Raw genomic sequence first — 18,089 nt, forward strand, 5'->3', positions numbered from 1 at the left:
AAGTCTACAATCCAGCAAGGAAAACAGACACTCAGTTACTAACCACAACAACAGTGAAATCAAAAAAGGAAACATGAAATAGGGGGATCCATTCAGAGAATTCAGAGAAGTTTTTCTGAAGAAATGTTTCTTAACCTGAAGTCTAAAAGATGACTAGGAGTTGCTTGAAGGGTGGGAGTAATTTTTAATTACAGTGGTAGCTGTAGCTCATTGAGTTTCTACTATGTGCCAGGCAATCTAGTACAGTACAGTATCTTTTGTGCAAGAAATGTGCATACAGTCCTTGCAATAATCCCATGGAGTATAAACCAGTGATATACCTAATTTACAGACGAATAAACTGAGGAATAGGGACAGCATAACTAAATTTCCCAAGATCATGCAGCTAGTGTATGTATTAGTATTGAAGCCAAGATTTAAAAACTTAAACAGTGGGACCACAGGGCCTTTCTCTTAACTGTTATGCCCTTTGTCCTGTATACTACACTGGGCATTTGACACCTGGCTTTCTCCTCCCTTGTTCCTTTCAAAGCAGAAGCTGATAGAAATAATTTTCTCCTCTAAGTAACTGCAGTGGGCAGAAACTGAGGACACTTAGGAGAACTCTGCAAAAAAAAAAAAAAGAACTCTGCAGCTTTCTATTTTACAAAGACCTTCTACCTGTAACAACTGTATAGGGGAGGGGCCCTTAACTAGGGGTCCATATACAGGGAGCAAGAAATGTGAAACCCCTGAAAAGTGTATAGTGTTTCCATGTGTATATCCATTTTTATAGTTTTCCTCAAATTCACTGAGAGATCCTTAACCTAAAAATGTTAAGAACTGTAGTGGGTCCTCCACATCCAGGGATGCAGAACTTGCCAACATGCAGGACTGACGTAATACACATTTTCTGTAAGGAACTTGAACATCCGTGGAGATGGGTATCCATGAGGAGTCCTGGAGCCAATTCCCCGTGGATACTGAGGAACAACTGTACTGATCTTCAGTCCGTGGTTTTAGAGCTGAAAAGAACCTCAGACGATACATGGCCCAGGGGGTCTCATGAATTATCCTGGGACAAGTGCCCCATTGGCTGCATTAGAACTACCTGATCCCCAACCCAAAGTAGGCCCAGGAATATTTACGTGTAAGCACCCCAGATGTTTCTGATGTGTACCCAGGTTTTAGAATCAGTGTTCCTTTCCAGCAGTTCTCAAACATTAGGGCATATCAGAATTTTCTAAGGAGCTTGTTAAAACAAATTGCTGAGCCCCATCCTCTGAGTTCCTGATTCAATAGGTTTGGGTGGAAACTGATCATTTTGTATTTCTACCAAATCCCCAAGTGGTGCTATGCCCTTGGTCCAAGGCCCACACTTTAAGAACTACCTTTCATTCAATCTCCACACTAAAGATAAAGGAAATGAGAACTAGAGGGGTTGGCTAATTTTTTTACAATAGCATCATTAGCTAGGGAAAAACAACAAATTTCTTGTCTACTTCATCCAGCATCAAGGAATCTTCTTTTTACTTTTGGATCATTGAGAATGTAGCTATGCAAAACTAAACTCAAAAAAAATGTGCTTTTTTCCTAGAGCGAAATCATCCAGCATAAAGGTTATCCCTGTGAGGAGTATGAAGTCACGACAGAAGATGGGTATATCCTTTCCGTTAACAGGATCCCTCAAGGCCTGGTGCAACCTAAGAAGACAGGTATGCTTCACAATATGTCGCCCCAACATGGCTGCCTTCCCTAAAGTAAAGAATTCCCCGTGATTTGAGTGTGTAGAAGGGAGCCTGGGCTCTGGGTACACACTGAGCCCACCGTTTCCACCAAAAGATGGCTTCAGTTCCCCCACACTCTCCATCCCCACTACCCCATCCCCAATTATCTCAAACATAGTGTTTGTCTTTCAAAAAACAGCTTCAAAAGGAGTCCATTTCTTAACCCCTTCTATTCTTTATCCATTCCCCAAACTCCTCCTATGTAGTTATTCTAGAATATCCACTGATCATCTCTAAACAGACCATGCCAATCCTTGCTCATGTGGAATACAAACTCCAACATGACCCCCAGTGCCCACCATAGCACACTCTATATTCCCCATCCAAATAGTCCTTTAAATATTTAAGCTGTTTTCCAGCTTTTCACTAAAGTCTTTTAAAGAATTGGGAGCCACAGGAACAATTTTTAATTTTTGGTACATGCATCCACAGTGCATATAATCCCTTTCTTCATATATGAGATTTTCAGCAATTGTTGGCTTTTAAAATTTTCACCTTTATTACTAAAGTGTGCCCATCCTTCATCTCTATTTGGCTTTATTCCTTTTGGTACTCTAGCTCATGTTTATAACAGTAACTACATTGCTGTTTATGGCAGCAACAAATGTCTGTGCTGTCATGAGCACAGATCCTAGTTCTTACTGTGTTCTTTCAATATGCCAGGTACAATGCTAAGTGCTTTACTTGCATTAGTCTCATTTAAGTTTCATAATAATCCTAAAAAACTGGCTCTCACAGAGGTTAAGTAACTTATCCAGAAAGCGTATGCTAGTACTTGCTAGTATGTTGCAAAACCTGCACTCAAATTAAGATCCTTGGCCAGTGTGGCTCGTGCTCTTAATTGACACCAGAAAATGCTGTGTGAATGCTGTCTGGCTTTGGTGTGAAGAAGCTTCAGGGTTCTATTTTATTGCAATTTACATGTATGAAGCTTTTTCAAAACCAGTTTTTTTTTTACACCAGCTGAACAGCTGTGCCTTATTCATGTCCAGGATGCCCCTATCTCAGTGCCTTTGCACTCACAGTTCTTCCTCTGGACCACTCTTTCAGCAGCTCTCTCTGCAGTTTGTCCTGGCCCCTCTTTCAGACTTTCCCCATCACATTCTTATCCCAACTGCCCTATTTAAAATAGCAGCCCCACTCCCAGCTCTTGAGATCTAGCACTTATCCTGCTTACTTTTCCTAGTAGCGCTTAACATCCCCTGATATGATAGATATTTGCTTGTTTATTATGTCTTTCCCAACCAGAGTGTAAACAGGAACTTTATCTATTTTGTTCAAGGCCATAACCAGTGACTAAAAGAGTGTCAAGCATGTGGCAGGCGCCAAAAACTGTATGTGGAATAAATGAATAGTCTGGAGACACAGGGAGAACTTTTCACTAAGCTTCACAAATCCTGGGGGGTAAGCAGGCCCAGCTCTTCCAATCAGAGACTGTGGCATTTCCTAAGCTCGGGGGTCGCTTTCAGCCCCCATTCGTGAATGTAGTTTGTTTTCTCACACCCTGTTTATTTAGACTGTTCACAAAGTACCTAAGCATTGGGAGTTCAAGGTGATCCGCCTTTCTGGTCCAGTCGGTGCAGGATACCGCCCTCTAGTGGCTCATGCTGTTCTTGCAGCTCCCACGAGCTTCAAGGGGGAAGTCTCCCAGCTTTGAGGGGAAAAAAAGATTTCCCATCATCTCTTCAAAAAGAGAGCCAACGAAATTCATACTGAAAACAACTGAAAGATGTCTATAATCTTGTGACAAAAACCTCGTTTAAATTTTATTTCATCAAAAAATCACTGTCAGCTTCAAATATTTACCGTGGAAGAGAGAAATTAGGTTGGGCTATCCTGAGAAATGACAGCTTTTTAAGCATAGCCTTACGTGCTCACCAGTTAGCTATAATGTAAGTGAAAGTCCATGAAACTGGGGATATTTGAAGTGATATAAATTATTTAGAAGCCAGTTCTCTCACTAGATGAACCACAAGTACAAACTGCACTGCTAAGGAGGGCTTGCCCGGCCCCCGCCGTGGCAATGTCCTAAGGACTCCAGAGGAGAGCATTGACTCACCTTGGTTTCATCACCTCATGCTGAGGTCACCTCCTTGAGGGCTGAGATGACAAACTCGGTGGCCAGACATAGAGGAAAACCTGAGATAACTCTGCGTTCCTTTCTCCTGGTCCTGCATTCACGGCCCTCACGTTCTCTCCCCAGAGGGACAAAATAAGGCAAATGGAATTCATGAAGATTGCCCAGATGCTGGATGAGTTTGTTACAGAGAGGCCTTCGTCCTTTACGGAAACCGCACATGGACTCAGTTCACCGAATTAACAGGAACTGCCGTCTGGTAGGAGGTCGGGCAGCACGCTGAATGCTTAACACGCAGCATCTCAAAACCCTGTGAGGTGGTCAGTTTTGTGTCCTGGTTTTGCTCATGAGGACACTGAAGCTCAGAGAATCACTGCCTTAGAAAGTTATAGCACCAGCACGACAGTAGCAACAAATCCACTATTCACTACGGACTTACTCTAAGCCAGGCACCGTGCTGTGGACAGGACACTCAGGATGTGATTTACTCCTCACAAGCCCTATCGAGAGCATGACGGTTTTTCCTCCTAAAGGTTTAGCATTTTCTTAATCTTTCAGTATTACTTTCTAATGTGGGAATTTCTAAAGCCCTTAATCCTTTTATAAATACTATTTTGTTTTGATATAATCTCAGATTTACAGAAAGTTTCAGGAATCATACAAGGAACTACCATATCATGTACCTTTCACCCTGATTTACCAATTGTGAATTCCATTTTGCCCCCATTTACTTTATTATTCTCTCCCCTCTGCTATATATATTTATTTATTCACATTATGTTTTCAAAAATCTTTGATAGTAAGTTTGAGACATCATTTGCCCCTCAATACTTCAGTATGTATTACCTAACTTTGGAGAGGGTAAAAAAGAATATTTTCTTCTATTTCGTCTTAGGTTTTCTAACTGGGCCCCTGTAAATTAGACTAACAAAAGGCAGATTAATAACAGAAAAACAAGTAGAGGTTTATTTGCAATGTGCATCCCATATACACATGGGAGCACTCAGACATGAGTTACTCAAAAAGGTGGTTAGAATTTGGGGTCTATATACCTAAACTAGTAGGGAAAGGGAGAGAGAGACAGAGCACTTACGGAAAAGCAAATGACTTTTTTGGAAAGATAAATGGCTCTTAGGAGAATAGATGGGAGATATCATCTTTAGTGACAATGTCTGAATGTCCTGGTGCCAACTTCTTGTCTCCAAGAAGAGATTTGATTTGCTCCCGGGGAAGGGACTTGTGACAATTGAGTTCTTTTGGGAGGCTGTGCTTTTAGGCAGATGAGAGATTTCAGGGACTCAAAAGCACATAATTCTTATGCCAAAATGACAAATTCGGAGAGTGTGTATCCTGATCCTCTTCACTAAGAATTAAGATATTCCCTTCTATAATCACAGTACACTTATCAGAATTAGGAAATTAACACTGATTGATGTTAGTATATAATCCTTAGCCCATATTCAAATTTTGTCAATTGTGCCAAAGTCCTTTATAGCCTTTTTTATGAAAACTGGTCAATAATCTACTCTAGGATTATACACCATATCTGGTTGTCATGTCTTTTTGCCTCCTTTATAAACTGAACAATTCCTCAGGTTTTCTTTGTCTTTTTGGTCTTGACATTTTTTTAAGAGTTTTGGAGTGTTGTTGTATACATCATTTTTCAATTTGGTTTGTCTAATATTTCTTCATGATGTGATTTAGGTTATACATTTTGACAGGAACACCACAGAAGTGAAGTTATGTCCTTCCCAGTTGTGTGCCTCTTATAATAAGCATACGATGATGGAATGTTCTAAGAATGGCAATGTTAGCTTTTTTGAAAAATATTTTCCCCAGCTTTATTGATGTACAATTGACAAAACTGTATATATTTAGAGTGTACAATGTGATGATTTGATCTATGTATACATTGTGCAATGATTACCACAGTCAGGTTAATTAACACATTCATCGCCTCAGATAAGTACCTTGTGTGTGTTAGTGTTTAACACTTACTCTTAGCAAATGGTATTGCCACCATACTGTACATTAGATCCCCAGAACTTACTTATCTTGTAGCTGGAGACTCGTACCCTTTGACCAGCATCTCCCCACTTCCCCCATCCACCAGCCCCTGGCACCACCATTCTACTCTGTTTCTGTAAGTTCAACTTCTTTTTTTCCTTTTAGACTTTACACAGACATGGGATCAGACAGTATTTTTCTTTCTATGTCGGTTTGTTTCATTTAGCGTAATGTCCTCCAGTTTTATCCATGCTGCAAATAGCAAAATTTCCTTCTTTGGCGTGGCTGAATAATATTCCATTATATAAAAATACCACATCCTCTTTATCCACCTCTTCGACATCACTCAACATTACTCAGATTTTTTCCATATCTTGGCTATTGTAAATAGTGCTGCAGCGAACATGGGAGTGCAGATACCTCTTTGAGATAATGATTCTTTCCCTCTGATATATACCCAGAAGTGGGATCCTTGGGTCGTATGGTAGTTCTATTTTTAATTTTTTGAGGAGTTTCCATTTTGTTTTCCATAATGAATGTACCAGTGTACCACTCACAGTGTACAAAATTTTCCTTTTCTCCACATCCTCACCAACACTGGTTGTTTCTTCTTTTAGGTAAAAGCCATTCTAACAAGTATGAGGTAATACATCATGTAGTTTTGATGTGCATTTCCCTGATGATTAGTGATGTCGAGCACCCTTCATGTATCTAATGGCCATTTGTATGTCTTCTTTGCTAAATGTGTATTCTGGTCCTTTGCCCCACTTTTTAATTGGATTAGTTGCTTTTTTGCTGTTGAGTAGTATAAGTTCTTTATATATTTTGGATATTAACCCCTTATCAGATACACAGTTTGCAAATATTTTCTCTCAATCTGTAAATTGTAATGTCAATATATTGATGATTCCCTTTGCTGTACAGAAGCTTTTTAATTAGTCCCATTTGTTTATTTTTGCTTTTATTACTCTGCTTTTAATATCTTATTCCAAAAAATCATTGGTAAGTCTAATGCATTTTCTTCTAAGAGCTTTACGGTTTCAGGCCTTACACTGAAGTCTTTAATGTATTTCAAGTTAACTTTTGTGAGGGGTGTAAGTTAGGAGTCCAGTTCTATTCGGTAATATTAATTGATCTTTTTGTTAAGGTGACGTATGGCAAGTTTTTTCTCCCATGAAGTTACTATTCTTCCCTTTGTAATTAATAAATAATTTGTGAGGAGTTGCTTTCAGGATACGTAAATATTCTGTATCTCTTCAAACTTATATCCACTAATTTGAGTATCCATTGATGAGTTTATAACACTGTCAATCTTTATCTATCTATTAATTGGCATTATACTGTAATTAAAAAGTTTTCCTTTTCCCCTAATTATTTGCTCATTTTTTATTGATATCAATGTTGGCTCATACATTCTTAATTTAGTCAATGAAATATAATTTATTGCTATCATTGTTTATTTTGATGCTCAGACTTTCCATATTTGAATAGTGGGAGCTCTTTCAAGCTGGCTTGTGAGTCCTTTTGACATGAAGGGCCCATATTATTAAACCATTACATGTATGACATATATGTGAGAGTACATATTAATATCACAATATTAAGAATGATATATAATCATATATAATATTATCAATATATCAATAGGTAATATATTAAGCATATTTGTGTACATGTCTATATGTGTGTATATTAATATGTCAATAATTATACAGACCATATAATACTGTATAATATCATATATTAATTCTATATTAATATATAGTACACATTACTGATATAATATTAATATGCTCACTTATACACATTTATAATGTATTATGTAAATAACATGTATTAGTATATAATAATATAATTACTTTCCCTTATTAACATATAATAGTTATGATTATTATAGATATCTTAATCATTGTACTATTCTACCTCCCGGAACATTTCCAGTATCTTCCGAGGTGCCCAGACAAGTCCAGTCATAAAAATAACTACACAAAAGCAACAAGGAAAGCTCAGCTTTATTGATTCTTTCTCTGTGCCAGGCCTTGTGCCACCTGGTCCTTGTGGGCCATTTTATTTAACAAAAGTCCCATTTTTCTCACAAGGAAATCAAGACACAGAAAGGCACAGGCTAGAAAGCAGCTGAATCAAGATCTGAACACTCAGTTGTCTCACTTGAAAGCCTTGGCACATTAGGGGACAATAAGAAAGGTGCAGGACACTCACACCTTTGAAATTCACTGTTTGCTAGGTTCCAGGCCTGTGGTGTTACTGCAGCACGGCCTGCTTGGAGATGCTGGCAACTGGATTTTCAACCTGCCCAACAACAGCCTGGGCTTCATGCTGGCAGACGCTGGTTTTGACGTGTGGCTGGGGAACAGCAGGGGAAACACCTGGTCTCGGAAGCACAAGACCCTCTCCACAGACCAGGATGAGTTCTGGGCTTTCAGGTACACGGATGTCCTGGGAGGAGGGGGACGTGATGCCTCTGGGAGAGTGAAGTAAAGAGTATGGCTTCTGGTATGTAGATAACTTACTTCAGTTGGCTTCTCAGTAACCTAACATATTATCCCCCAATTGTCTTCTTTAACTAGTGATTCTCTGGGGGAAGGAAACTGGGTTCCCCAAGTAGAAGGCTGGGTCTGGCAAATGGGGTGAGGATGGCGGTGGTGTCAGGTGATCAAGACTGGAACGGGAGAAGTGTAGGTCCACTTCCTCGTAGATGGATCCTGGGATTAGCTCTTCCGTGAGTGATGACAAGGGCTTGTACCCCCAGGAGGAGATGAGACCAGGCCGTATTAACACTATCAGTGGAACTAATAAGCCTTAGGAACCACCCATTTGATTAATACATCTCTCGCACTCTTACAAAAGCTTTTAATGTTTTTATTTAAATTACCTACTGAATTCCACCTGCTTTTTATGAATTTCATCAGAGAAGGGCTCCTGCAGCAGCTTTGACACTTTTTATATAAACGAATCTGCATGGCCCTGTGCCGTTCTGCTAATAGAGTTACAGGACATGTCCACCAGGAGGTGGAGCATGTGCTCAGTAAATGTTCACTGAAGATGATTATTGCTCTATGGTAACATCCAGAGAAAACAGCAATTTGCTAGCAGCCTGGGGCCCCAGAGGCATCCAGGCATCACAGGTTTGAAACAAGTCCATTCTAAGTGTTGTGAGGGGCACAGTCACCAGCTGTTGGGGCTGGCAGCTTAAGGGCATGTTTGTAAACCCCGGGGGCTGCTTTTGCTTGTTTCTGATTATAATTTTTCATACAATCTTGCCTTTTCTTCTCCTAGTTATGATGAGATGGCGAGGTTTGATCTTCCTGCAGTCATAAACTTTATTTTGCGGAAAACAGGTCAAGAAAAGATCTATTATGTCGGCTATTCACAGGGCACCACCATGGGTAGGTTTAAAAAAGAAAAGCAGTTGGTATACTCAGAAGAAATATGAGTCTATGGCGCAGAGCTGTGCCTGGGAGCAGCCTTTGCACACTTCTCTCAGATCTGGCCTTATCCTCTTCAGGGCCACGAAATTTTAGTTTTTCTCTGCTTCCCTTTCTCCCTTACAACCTGCAGATATCAGCCTAGACAAAGAGTGTACAGGCTCTTTTGAAATAGTCATATAGTATTTCAAATATAATGACCGTGTCCTGGGTATATATGATAGCTTTTTCCCCCCCAAATGTCCAAAGAGATCATCCCTGTACAGTGGAATTTCGGGGAATTAGTCTCTGTTTTATAGCTATAGAAATGGAGGCACAGACTGACTTAACCAGGGTCCCAAATCTAGTCTATGGCAAAAATAAGAGTTGGATTCCAGTTCACTGGACAACTTGCCTACTAGATTATGCAGCTGTTTGGGTTCCTGAAAAGGTAGAGATTAAGGAGAACCAGCAGAACCCTGCTGCCTCAATACCCATTATGTTACAGAACATGCTTGTTGTCAATAAACAAGATAATTTCTCTAATTCTTGATTTCTTGCACTGTAGAATTTTATTAAAATTATCCCATAAGAGTCTCAGAATTAAATGAGGTAAGAACCACGAAAGTCTTTAACAGTGTCTAACATATAGTTACCTCTCAATATATGTTTTCTTAAAGTCCATATTGTTGGACTCAATAATTAATTCAATAAGTCTATCAGGAAATACTCATGCCAAATCTCCACCCAAGACCTACTGAAGCAGAACATCCAGGAATGGATCTCAGGCACGTGCATTTGGAAAAGGACCCCGGGGTGATTCTGACGCTCTTGTGTAGCTAAGAATCACTGTCTTATGTGGGAGTGAGAATTGCTCAACCCGCAGATCACGGCCCCCCATGATTTAATCCTACTTCAATAAATCTTTATTTAATCCTACTTCAATAAAATGTCATAGTGTCGACAGAACTGCTCCTGAAGTTCCTTCATCCATCAGAAAAATGAAACTTTTCACCTGTACTAGGAAACCTTCAAGGTGGGCAATAGATTGTTATGGGTTTTCCATTTCTCCATTGGGGCATGGGAAGAGGTCCTAGGAAGTGCCTCTGCTAAGTTTCAGCTACATTTTATAAAATTTCAGTTTATGACTCTCTTAAGTTTTTCAGTTTAACCAGGGTGAAAAGGGTAATACACACACACACACACACACGCACAAATTCAGTGAGAACCTAGTACTGGGCAGTAAATACACCAGATGTCAGAGGGAACGGAGAGGAGGTTTGCTGATACTGTTTTTCCCTGACAAGGAGCTAGTAATTTCACAGGAGAATTAAAACACAAGCACACATCATTACAGAACTATTTTGATAAAAGTAAGCGTTGTATTAGTTCTAGGATATTCGATGTCCACACTGACATATTTCTTCTCTTGCAGGCTTTATTGCATTTTCCACCATGCCGGAGCTGGCTCAGAAAATAAAAATAAATTTTGCTTTAGCACCCATAGCTACTGTTAAACATGCAAAAAGTCCTGGGACCAAATTTTTGTTGCTGCCCGATATGATGATCAAGGTATGTGACTCCTCAGAAAATTCCTGTCTCTGCACAGAGTCTTCCAGCCCTATTTGCTAAGATATATACTCAAATTAGAGCCACTGCCTTTAAAAAATTTTTTTCTGTTTTTTTTTTCTTTTTTTCTTTCTTTTTTTTTTTAAGTGAAAGTAAGTTTATTTAGAGAGATATACACTTCATAGAGAGTGTGGTCTGTCACACTTGGAAGGGAGAGCGGCTTAGGAGATACACACTCCATAGGCAAAATGTGGGCTGTCTCAAAAGTGTGAAAGGGAGAGAGACAGAGAGCTGTGGGGTGTTTAGTTTAAAGCAAAAGCAGACACACACTCCATAGACAGTGTGGGATGTCTCAGAAGTAAGAGAAAGAGAGCAACCCCAATGCAGGCTTGTTAGTTTTTATGGGCTTGGTGATTTCATATGCTAATGAGTAGGAGGATTATTCCACCTACTATGCAGAAGGGGCAGGGATTTCCAGGAATTGGGCCCCGCCCACTTTTGACCTTTTATTGTCAGCCTAGGAATTGTCATGGCTCCTGTGGGTGCACCATGCATAGAGCCACTTCTTTTTGACTAATGTAATGACGCTTCCTTTTCACATTTTTACAGGGATTATTTGGCAAAAAAGAATTTCTGTACCAGACCAGATTTTTCAGACAGCTTTTTATTTACCTTTGTGGCCAGATGGTTATTGACCAGATTTGTAGCCGTATCATGTTACTCCTGGGAGGATTTAACTTGAACAATATGAACATGGTAAGTGGGAGCTTCGTAAATCCTCAGGGTCCCAAAGCAGAGCTACCAGTTATTAGTCTCACTCCTTGAGGGCGAGCTAATGCCAGGGAAGACTTAGAGAAATGATGTACTCCAAGTAATTCAGTTTTCTTCAGATCATAGTAATGTGTGGAAAATGCTTCAACATGGGCTGAGTCAAGGTTACCATAAAGGCATTGCTCCATATTAACTTCATAGATTAGAGATGGAAGAGGTCTGAAAGCAGTTTTGCTACAGTGAGTTAACAGATGGACAAACCTGAGTAGAACCCAGAAGTCAAAAGAGAAGAGCCATGCATCATCCATCTCTTGTTTCTACTTGGGTCCCCCTGGTTTGTAGTTCAAGTCCTTTGATGTGCTGTCTGGGAGTTTCAGTTTGGCTTAGACGTAGCTACCAGCCAGTGGGTGTCCCAGTGGGTTCCCCAGGAAGTAGACTCTGAGATGGAGATTCACGTGCAGTATGATTGGGAGTAATCCCCTTGGGATAACACCCAGAGAAGAGAAGGACACAGAATGGGGTAGATTAAAAATCCAGCTGTGCTGTAGTCTCAAAGGGAGCCTCCAATGATCCAGTAGGGATCTGTGCAGATGGGATGACCCTTCGGAACTGTCCCACACTACAGCGGGAGGGCTGGGGCTTTACACCCTCTTATCAGCCAGTCAGGTAATGCAGACAACGCTAGTAATGGACGTGGGCGATGGACAGGGCAGCTCTCTGCACCTGAGACAGTTCCCCAGGGAGGCCAGACAGCAGAGGGCTATCTGCCAGCAGCTGGAGGAACACGTTTTTAACTCCTCAAGACTTTTTTTCCTTTTTTATTAATAATATGATTAATAGCTACATTTGATAAGCATTTTATTATATGCCAGGCTAAATTATTCCCTTTAACAGCCCTATGAGACAAGTATTATCAATATTCCCACTTTACAGATTACCATTCTGAGGCTTAGTGGATAAAGTAATGCTCCCCATGTCACCTAAACATTAAATAGCAGAGGTGAGATTTGAGTTCAGGTCCAGTTCTAGAGTCCTCATCCTTAATTAATCAAGGAAAGTTTTTTGAAAGACGAAATCAGATGTCTCACGAGAAGATTTTCTCAGATGAAGGACATAGATACTCAGGGATACAGTCAGTGGCGTGTTTTACTTCTGCCTGTGTATCTGTTACTGTTTCATGGACAACTGCTGATACTTTAATCATCTTCCGGTTTCTTAGTCTGACACCCTGGAGACGTGATCTTCACAAGGTGCACATCTTGTGAGTTCTCCCCTATCTCACAAAGTGCTCATGCTTTGTTACAGAGCCGGGCAAACGTGTATGTTGCTCACAGTCTTGCCGGAACATCTGTGCAGAACATCCTGCACTGGAGCCAGGTAAGCATGCTGAGCCCGTCGTCTTTGCTAAGGGTCTTGGTACACCTTGTCTGGAATAGCCGAAGGATGCCCTTTTGACAGCCCAGTGTTACATCACGCTTATTCCAAGGTGAAATGTGAGCCTGTCAATACGGTTTCATCTGTGCATTTGATTTAGAACATTGAAACCCTTCAGGAGACAGGAGCAAAGGACTGGCCCTAGAACCTCTTTAGTGGACCTTAAAAGTGTGAATTCGGAAGGTTCAGGTGAGACCTTTCTCAGTCTCTAGACACTTCAAAGGTGAGGCTGGAGATCATGTTTCCATATTTTCCTTTCGGCTCTTCCAGCAATGCAGTGTGGTCAAGTAGTAATAAAAATGCAGAGACGGACCTAATTACCCAAAGTTTTCCCAGGAGTTCTCTGGGCTGCAGACTTCACCTGCAGTCACAGGAGAGAAGGTCCCGATTACCTGTCACAGGAACTGTCTCTCGGCGCAGTGTGGTGGGTCTGAGGTAAAACATGCAGAGTTAGTTCAAGGACAACGTGAATGCTAATTATTCTCTCACATATGAAGAAGCACTGAACCTAATATTGCTCATTATAGATGATACTATACAGTGACCCCCAACTGGCTGTGGAAATAAGGATGAATATAAGAACAGAGAGCTGGAACATAACTAATCTCAGATTCTCACCTACTGAAAATACCACTTTGTTAAAAAAAAAAAGGGAAGGGGGGTTCTTAAACCAAGCAGAAAGTTTTAATAGTGATGATGACATCTGTAAATCATAAATATTGATCCTATTTTTCTAACAATTTTGCACCTAGTCAAATTGTTCTTCGAAGGTAACTTTTACCTTTTAGTAAATGGGTACGTGTGTGTGTGTGTGAGAGAGAGAGAGAGAGAAAGATTTTATGATCAAAAACAAACAAGAATTCTAAACTGGATTAAATGTTGGTCACTTTCTCCTAGAATAAATGCATTGCACAACCCTAGGGGGCGCTCTCCCATTGTAGCCTATAGAGTTGTGCAGGATACCCATTTACACAGACTGCAATGGGGATACACCTTCTGGAGTTACATAACATGATGAGCCAGTATTTACGTAGTACATTTTTCTCCCTGAAAGGACCTCATTCCTGTCTTTATACTCTCCTGAAGATTATCCTAACACCAAATGGAGGAGCAGCCTCTGCCTTTGCTCTCTGCCTCTTTCACAATTTTCACTCCTGCCCCCGCCTTTATCCGGTGATGCATTTGAACGTCATGCCAATTTTTGTTTCCTTGTAGGCAGTGAACTCTGGGGAACTCCAGGCATTTGACTGGGGCAGCGAGACCAAAAATCTGGAGAAGGGTAATCAGGTAAGAAAATCAAATACCATCTGCCGAAAATATATCCTGTTGAAATGCGTGAGAGGGAGGTTAAAAGTGGCAGTTTATTCTCAAAACGGGAATAAAATACAAGAATTCAAGTAGAAAGTAATTAGTTCTGGTTTGACTCCATTTGAAAATGGAAAAAGTTCAAAGCTTGGCCAAGAATGAAAAAAAAGGCTTTTATAATGCAGCTGGAAAACCTTTTTTTTAATGAGGCTGCCTCCATGAACAAGGCACTGGGCTTCTTAGGAGCAAGATGGGGTAGACTTAGTGAAGGGAAGGGTGTAGTCTGTGGTAGGTACTAGAAGGATCTTTTTAAGATCCAGAAAATAAAACCAGAAAACAAACAAACAAAAATACCCACGAATGAGGATGGCAAGGATGAGGTTGGATCATCGCACAGTAGAAAGAGCACTAAATGACAAGTGACAATTACTGTGCTAGCCCTGCCTCTGCTCTACTTGTGTGATCATGGCTAGGCTGCTTCGATCCTTCAGGCCTCTATTTCTTTCTCTTTAAAATAAAAATTATTGGACTAGACAACCCTTAAGTGTTCTCCCTGGTCACACTTTTAATGAATTTGTAATTTGCCAGTGAAAATATGAAAAAAAAGAATATTACCCAAGAAAATGTGTATGTGTAATCAATCCTTCAGAATAAAATTAAACATAGAAGTTGTGGAGAATTAAAAGTGGATATTATGCCTTCCCGGGCATAAAACCTTCACTGAAGATGATCGGTTAGCTTGTGTGTGAATGTAAACAAATATTGACCACATAAAGCTGGAGGGAGCAGCGTACACACACCGACTGATCTCTGAGCATCTCATCTCATACTTAACCTCCACTTCTGTACATCAGTCCAGATATAAAAGGCTAGGAGATTGGACAGACGATGTAATGCCACTGAATAGCAAACTCTCCGTCACGGATATCAGCTAGTTTTTTGAGACCCTTTTTCATTGTCTCCTAAAATATGTCTTTAGAGAAAGTATTCCATTTCCAAGATTGATTGAATTTGTCAACATTTAACACCATGCGTTAAAGAGAAAGTGATGTATACACAGCAGGTGCCCGAAAATGGTCCTGGAAAGAAAGAGAAAACACAGAGACAAAAAAGTGTCATTAGACTCACAGAGCCTTAGAGCTCTGTGGCATTCAGTTCAATTCCCCCCTCTCTTCCCCCGCTTAGATGAGAAAAACATGTGACTGGCTCCTTAGAATATTCCAACCTTTCATATCTAAGTGACTCTACAAAAGATGGGTCTGATCACCAAATTCCAATTATGGGTAGGGTGGTGAGGGGGGAGTTTCCCCACACCAACAAGCAATTCTCCAACACCAGCGGGGTGGCCTACAATTTAGCTCAGTTCTGACACTGTCTACCCAGAGCTGGCATCAGATCCTGTAAGTTGAGGGCTCAGTCCCACAAGACTGTCCTCCAATTCAGATGCCAATCACAAGCCGCAGTTGTCATCGACTGGCCATAAGTAAGAGGTTTCCATGCCACCCTCCTCAGATTTGATTAATTTGCTAGATCGGCTCATAGAACTCAGAAAAGCACACTAGATTATCAGTTTATTATAAAAGGATATAACTCAGAAACTGCCAAGAAGAAAAGATACACATTCAAGGGAAAGGATGCTGAACTCCCATGCCCTCTCTATGTGTGCCATTCTCCCCACATTTTCACATGTTCACTAACCTGGAAGCTCCAAGTCCTGTCCTCTTGAGTTTTTATGGAGACTTAATAACACACATCTGATTGATTAAATCATTGGCCATTAGTGATTGAACTCAATCTCTAGCCCATTTCCTCTCCCTGGAGGTCAGGGGTGGGACTGAAAGTGTCAACCCTCTAACCACTTGCTTGAATCCACTTCTGGAGCCAATGCCCCACATCTTGTTCCAAATGTTACCTCATTAATATAACAAAAGACACCTTTATGGCTCTGTTGCTTAGGAAATTCTGAGGGTTTTAGGAGCTCTGCACTGAAAACATGGATGAAGATCACACACATGTGTCTTATTATAGTTCATAATAAAACACATGATAATTCCAAATTCTTAAAAGCTACAAAGAGAAATAAGGGCTGCTGGGATTGGAACCCCAGCTCCAGGGTGAGTGAGAAGTGGGCTTTGACATTTCTGCTGAAAGTTCTGGGTGCTGGTTAACGTCAAGGGCTCTCAGTCAGCCAGCTTGATCTAATAGTTCTGTTTGAATCAGGGAAGTTCTCAAGAACTAGGAACCCTAGAATCCTTCTTTGGGTGATGGTGGACTGGATCAGGGATCAAATCTACCCTTGGTTCAAACTACCTGAGATCCAGCGCCACTGACTTCCCCATTTGGAGACAAAGTCAAGCTGGATGTGCCCCCAGGGCTTTCTTTAGGACAGAAAGTCCCTGTGAACACCCAAGTCTTTCTCAGTAGTTTCCATCCACTTGCCTTTCTCTGTAGAATATCTCCAACTCTGGCCTCATGAAGCTTTGTGAAATCATCTCTTAAAAGGACAGGAACATTATCTTTTAAAGACAATTTATGAGTTAAATATTTATTAATGGGAGGGAAAAGAATTGAACAAGTAATGCCTAAAGTGCTAGGCAACTGACATGTTTTCTCATTTAAACTAGTAAGTTCTTATAGATAGAATCCCCATTTCACAGATGAAGAAACTGAGGTTCAGTGAGGTTAAGTAATTTTTCACCTTCAAGGAGAAGCTGGAGCAGAAACTCTTAATGGAGTTCTAGATGGCTCTAGTCTCCATGCACCTTTCATTCACAACACAGGACATATTTACCATGTTTATTTGAAAAGTAAACTATGAGTTTGGAAGTCCAAATGTTATCTGCAGTTAAAAACTATTCCTTTTCCCAGCCAACTCCCATAAGGTACAAAGTGAGAGACATGACGGTCCCCACAGCCATGTGGACTGGAGGTCAGGACTGGCTTTCAAATCCAGAAGATGTGAGAACACTCCTCTCCGAGGTGACTAACCTCATCTACCATAAGAACATTCCTGAATGGGCTCATGTGGATTTCATCCTGGGCTTGGATGCTCCTCACCGTATGTACAATGAAATCATACACCTGATGAAGCAGGAAGAGACCAGTCTTTCCCAGGGAACTTTCAGCGTCAGCTTGTGAAGCATCTGATACTGACCGGTCTTAGGAGAAAACCTCATGGAAGATGGGGCTTGAGTCCATGAATGGAGGATTTTAAAGATTTCTGCCATTGGAAACCTACAGTATGAGTAGGAGGGAGGTGGAGGAGGGAGAGCAGAGATGCAATGTACATTCCTTCAGGTTTTCTGTATTTGGCACTAAAACTAACATTCAAATTTTTTTCAGTTAATTAAACCACTCATTGGGTGAACAGAGTTTTCATGTGCTATTATGTATTCTGCCATCTTGAAAGGTAGGTTTTACCTGACAACTAGAAAAATTATCTAGACATTCTTTATATTATTCAACTAAAGGTTCTTAAAACATTTATTTTTCTTCCATGAGCTTTATTTTTGGAGTGATCAAGTAAAATTCCACACTGGGACACAGTCAGGGGTCTTGAATCTCTGGACTGTTGTTGTTGAGTTTGACAAAATAAGCTAGATGTTTCCACCTTATTGCCATGGAGACATAACCCCACCTCAGGAAGCCAAGCTACTTTAACCAAAAAAGAAAAAGAAAAATCAATGTACAGTATAGATGAAAAGGCCAAGTTTCAGAGTTGAGTGTCAGACAAGA

General features: G+C 40.5%; 1 protein-coding gene across 5 annotated transcripts in view; it reads left to right on the forward strand.

Moving 5' to 3' along the window:
- Positions 1-17,838, forward strand: part of LIPM (lipase family member M) — a 29,296-nt gene extending 11,458 nt beyond the window's left edge. For all 5 annotated transcript variants that reach the window (XM_031682449.2, XM_031682451.2, XM_072971566.1 and 2 more), the window contains 8 exons: positions 1,577-1,694; positions 8,096-8,294; positions 9,148-9,257; positions 10,711-10,847; positions 11,454-11,600; positions 12,921-12,992; positions 14,265-14,336; positions 17,223-17,838. In XM_031682449.2, the coding sequence (XP_031538309.1) occupies positions 1,577-1,694; positions 8,096-8,294; positions 9,148-9,257; positions 10,711-10,847; positions 11,454-11,600; positions 12,921-12,992; positions 14,265-14,336; positions 17,223-17,492 (1,125 nt within the window). In that variant the 3' untranslated portion in view covers positions 17,493-17,838. The remainder of the gene's footprint in view (positions 1-1,576; positions 1,695-8,095; positions 8,295-9,147; positions 9,258-10,710; positions 10,848-11,453; positions 11,601-12,920; positions 12,993-14,264; positions 14,337-17,222) is intronic.
- Positions 17,839-18,089: the final 251 nt, after the last annotated feature.

This window comes from Vicugna pacos, chromosome 11, assembly GCF_048564905.1.
Source record: "Vicugna pacos chromosome 11, VicPac4, whole genome shotgun sequence".
NCBI classification, from domain to species: domain Eukaryota; kingdom Metazoa; phylum Chordata; class Mammalia; order Artiodactyla; family Camelidae; genus Vicugna; species Vicugna pacos.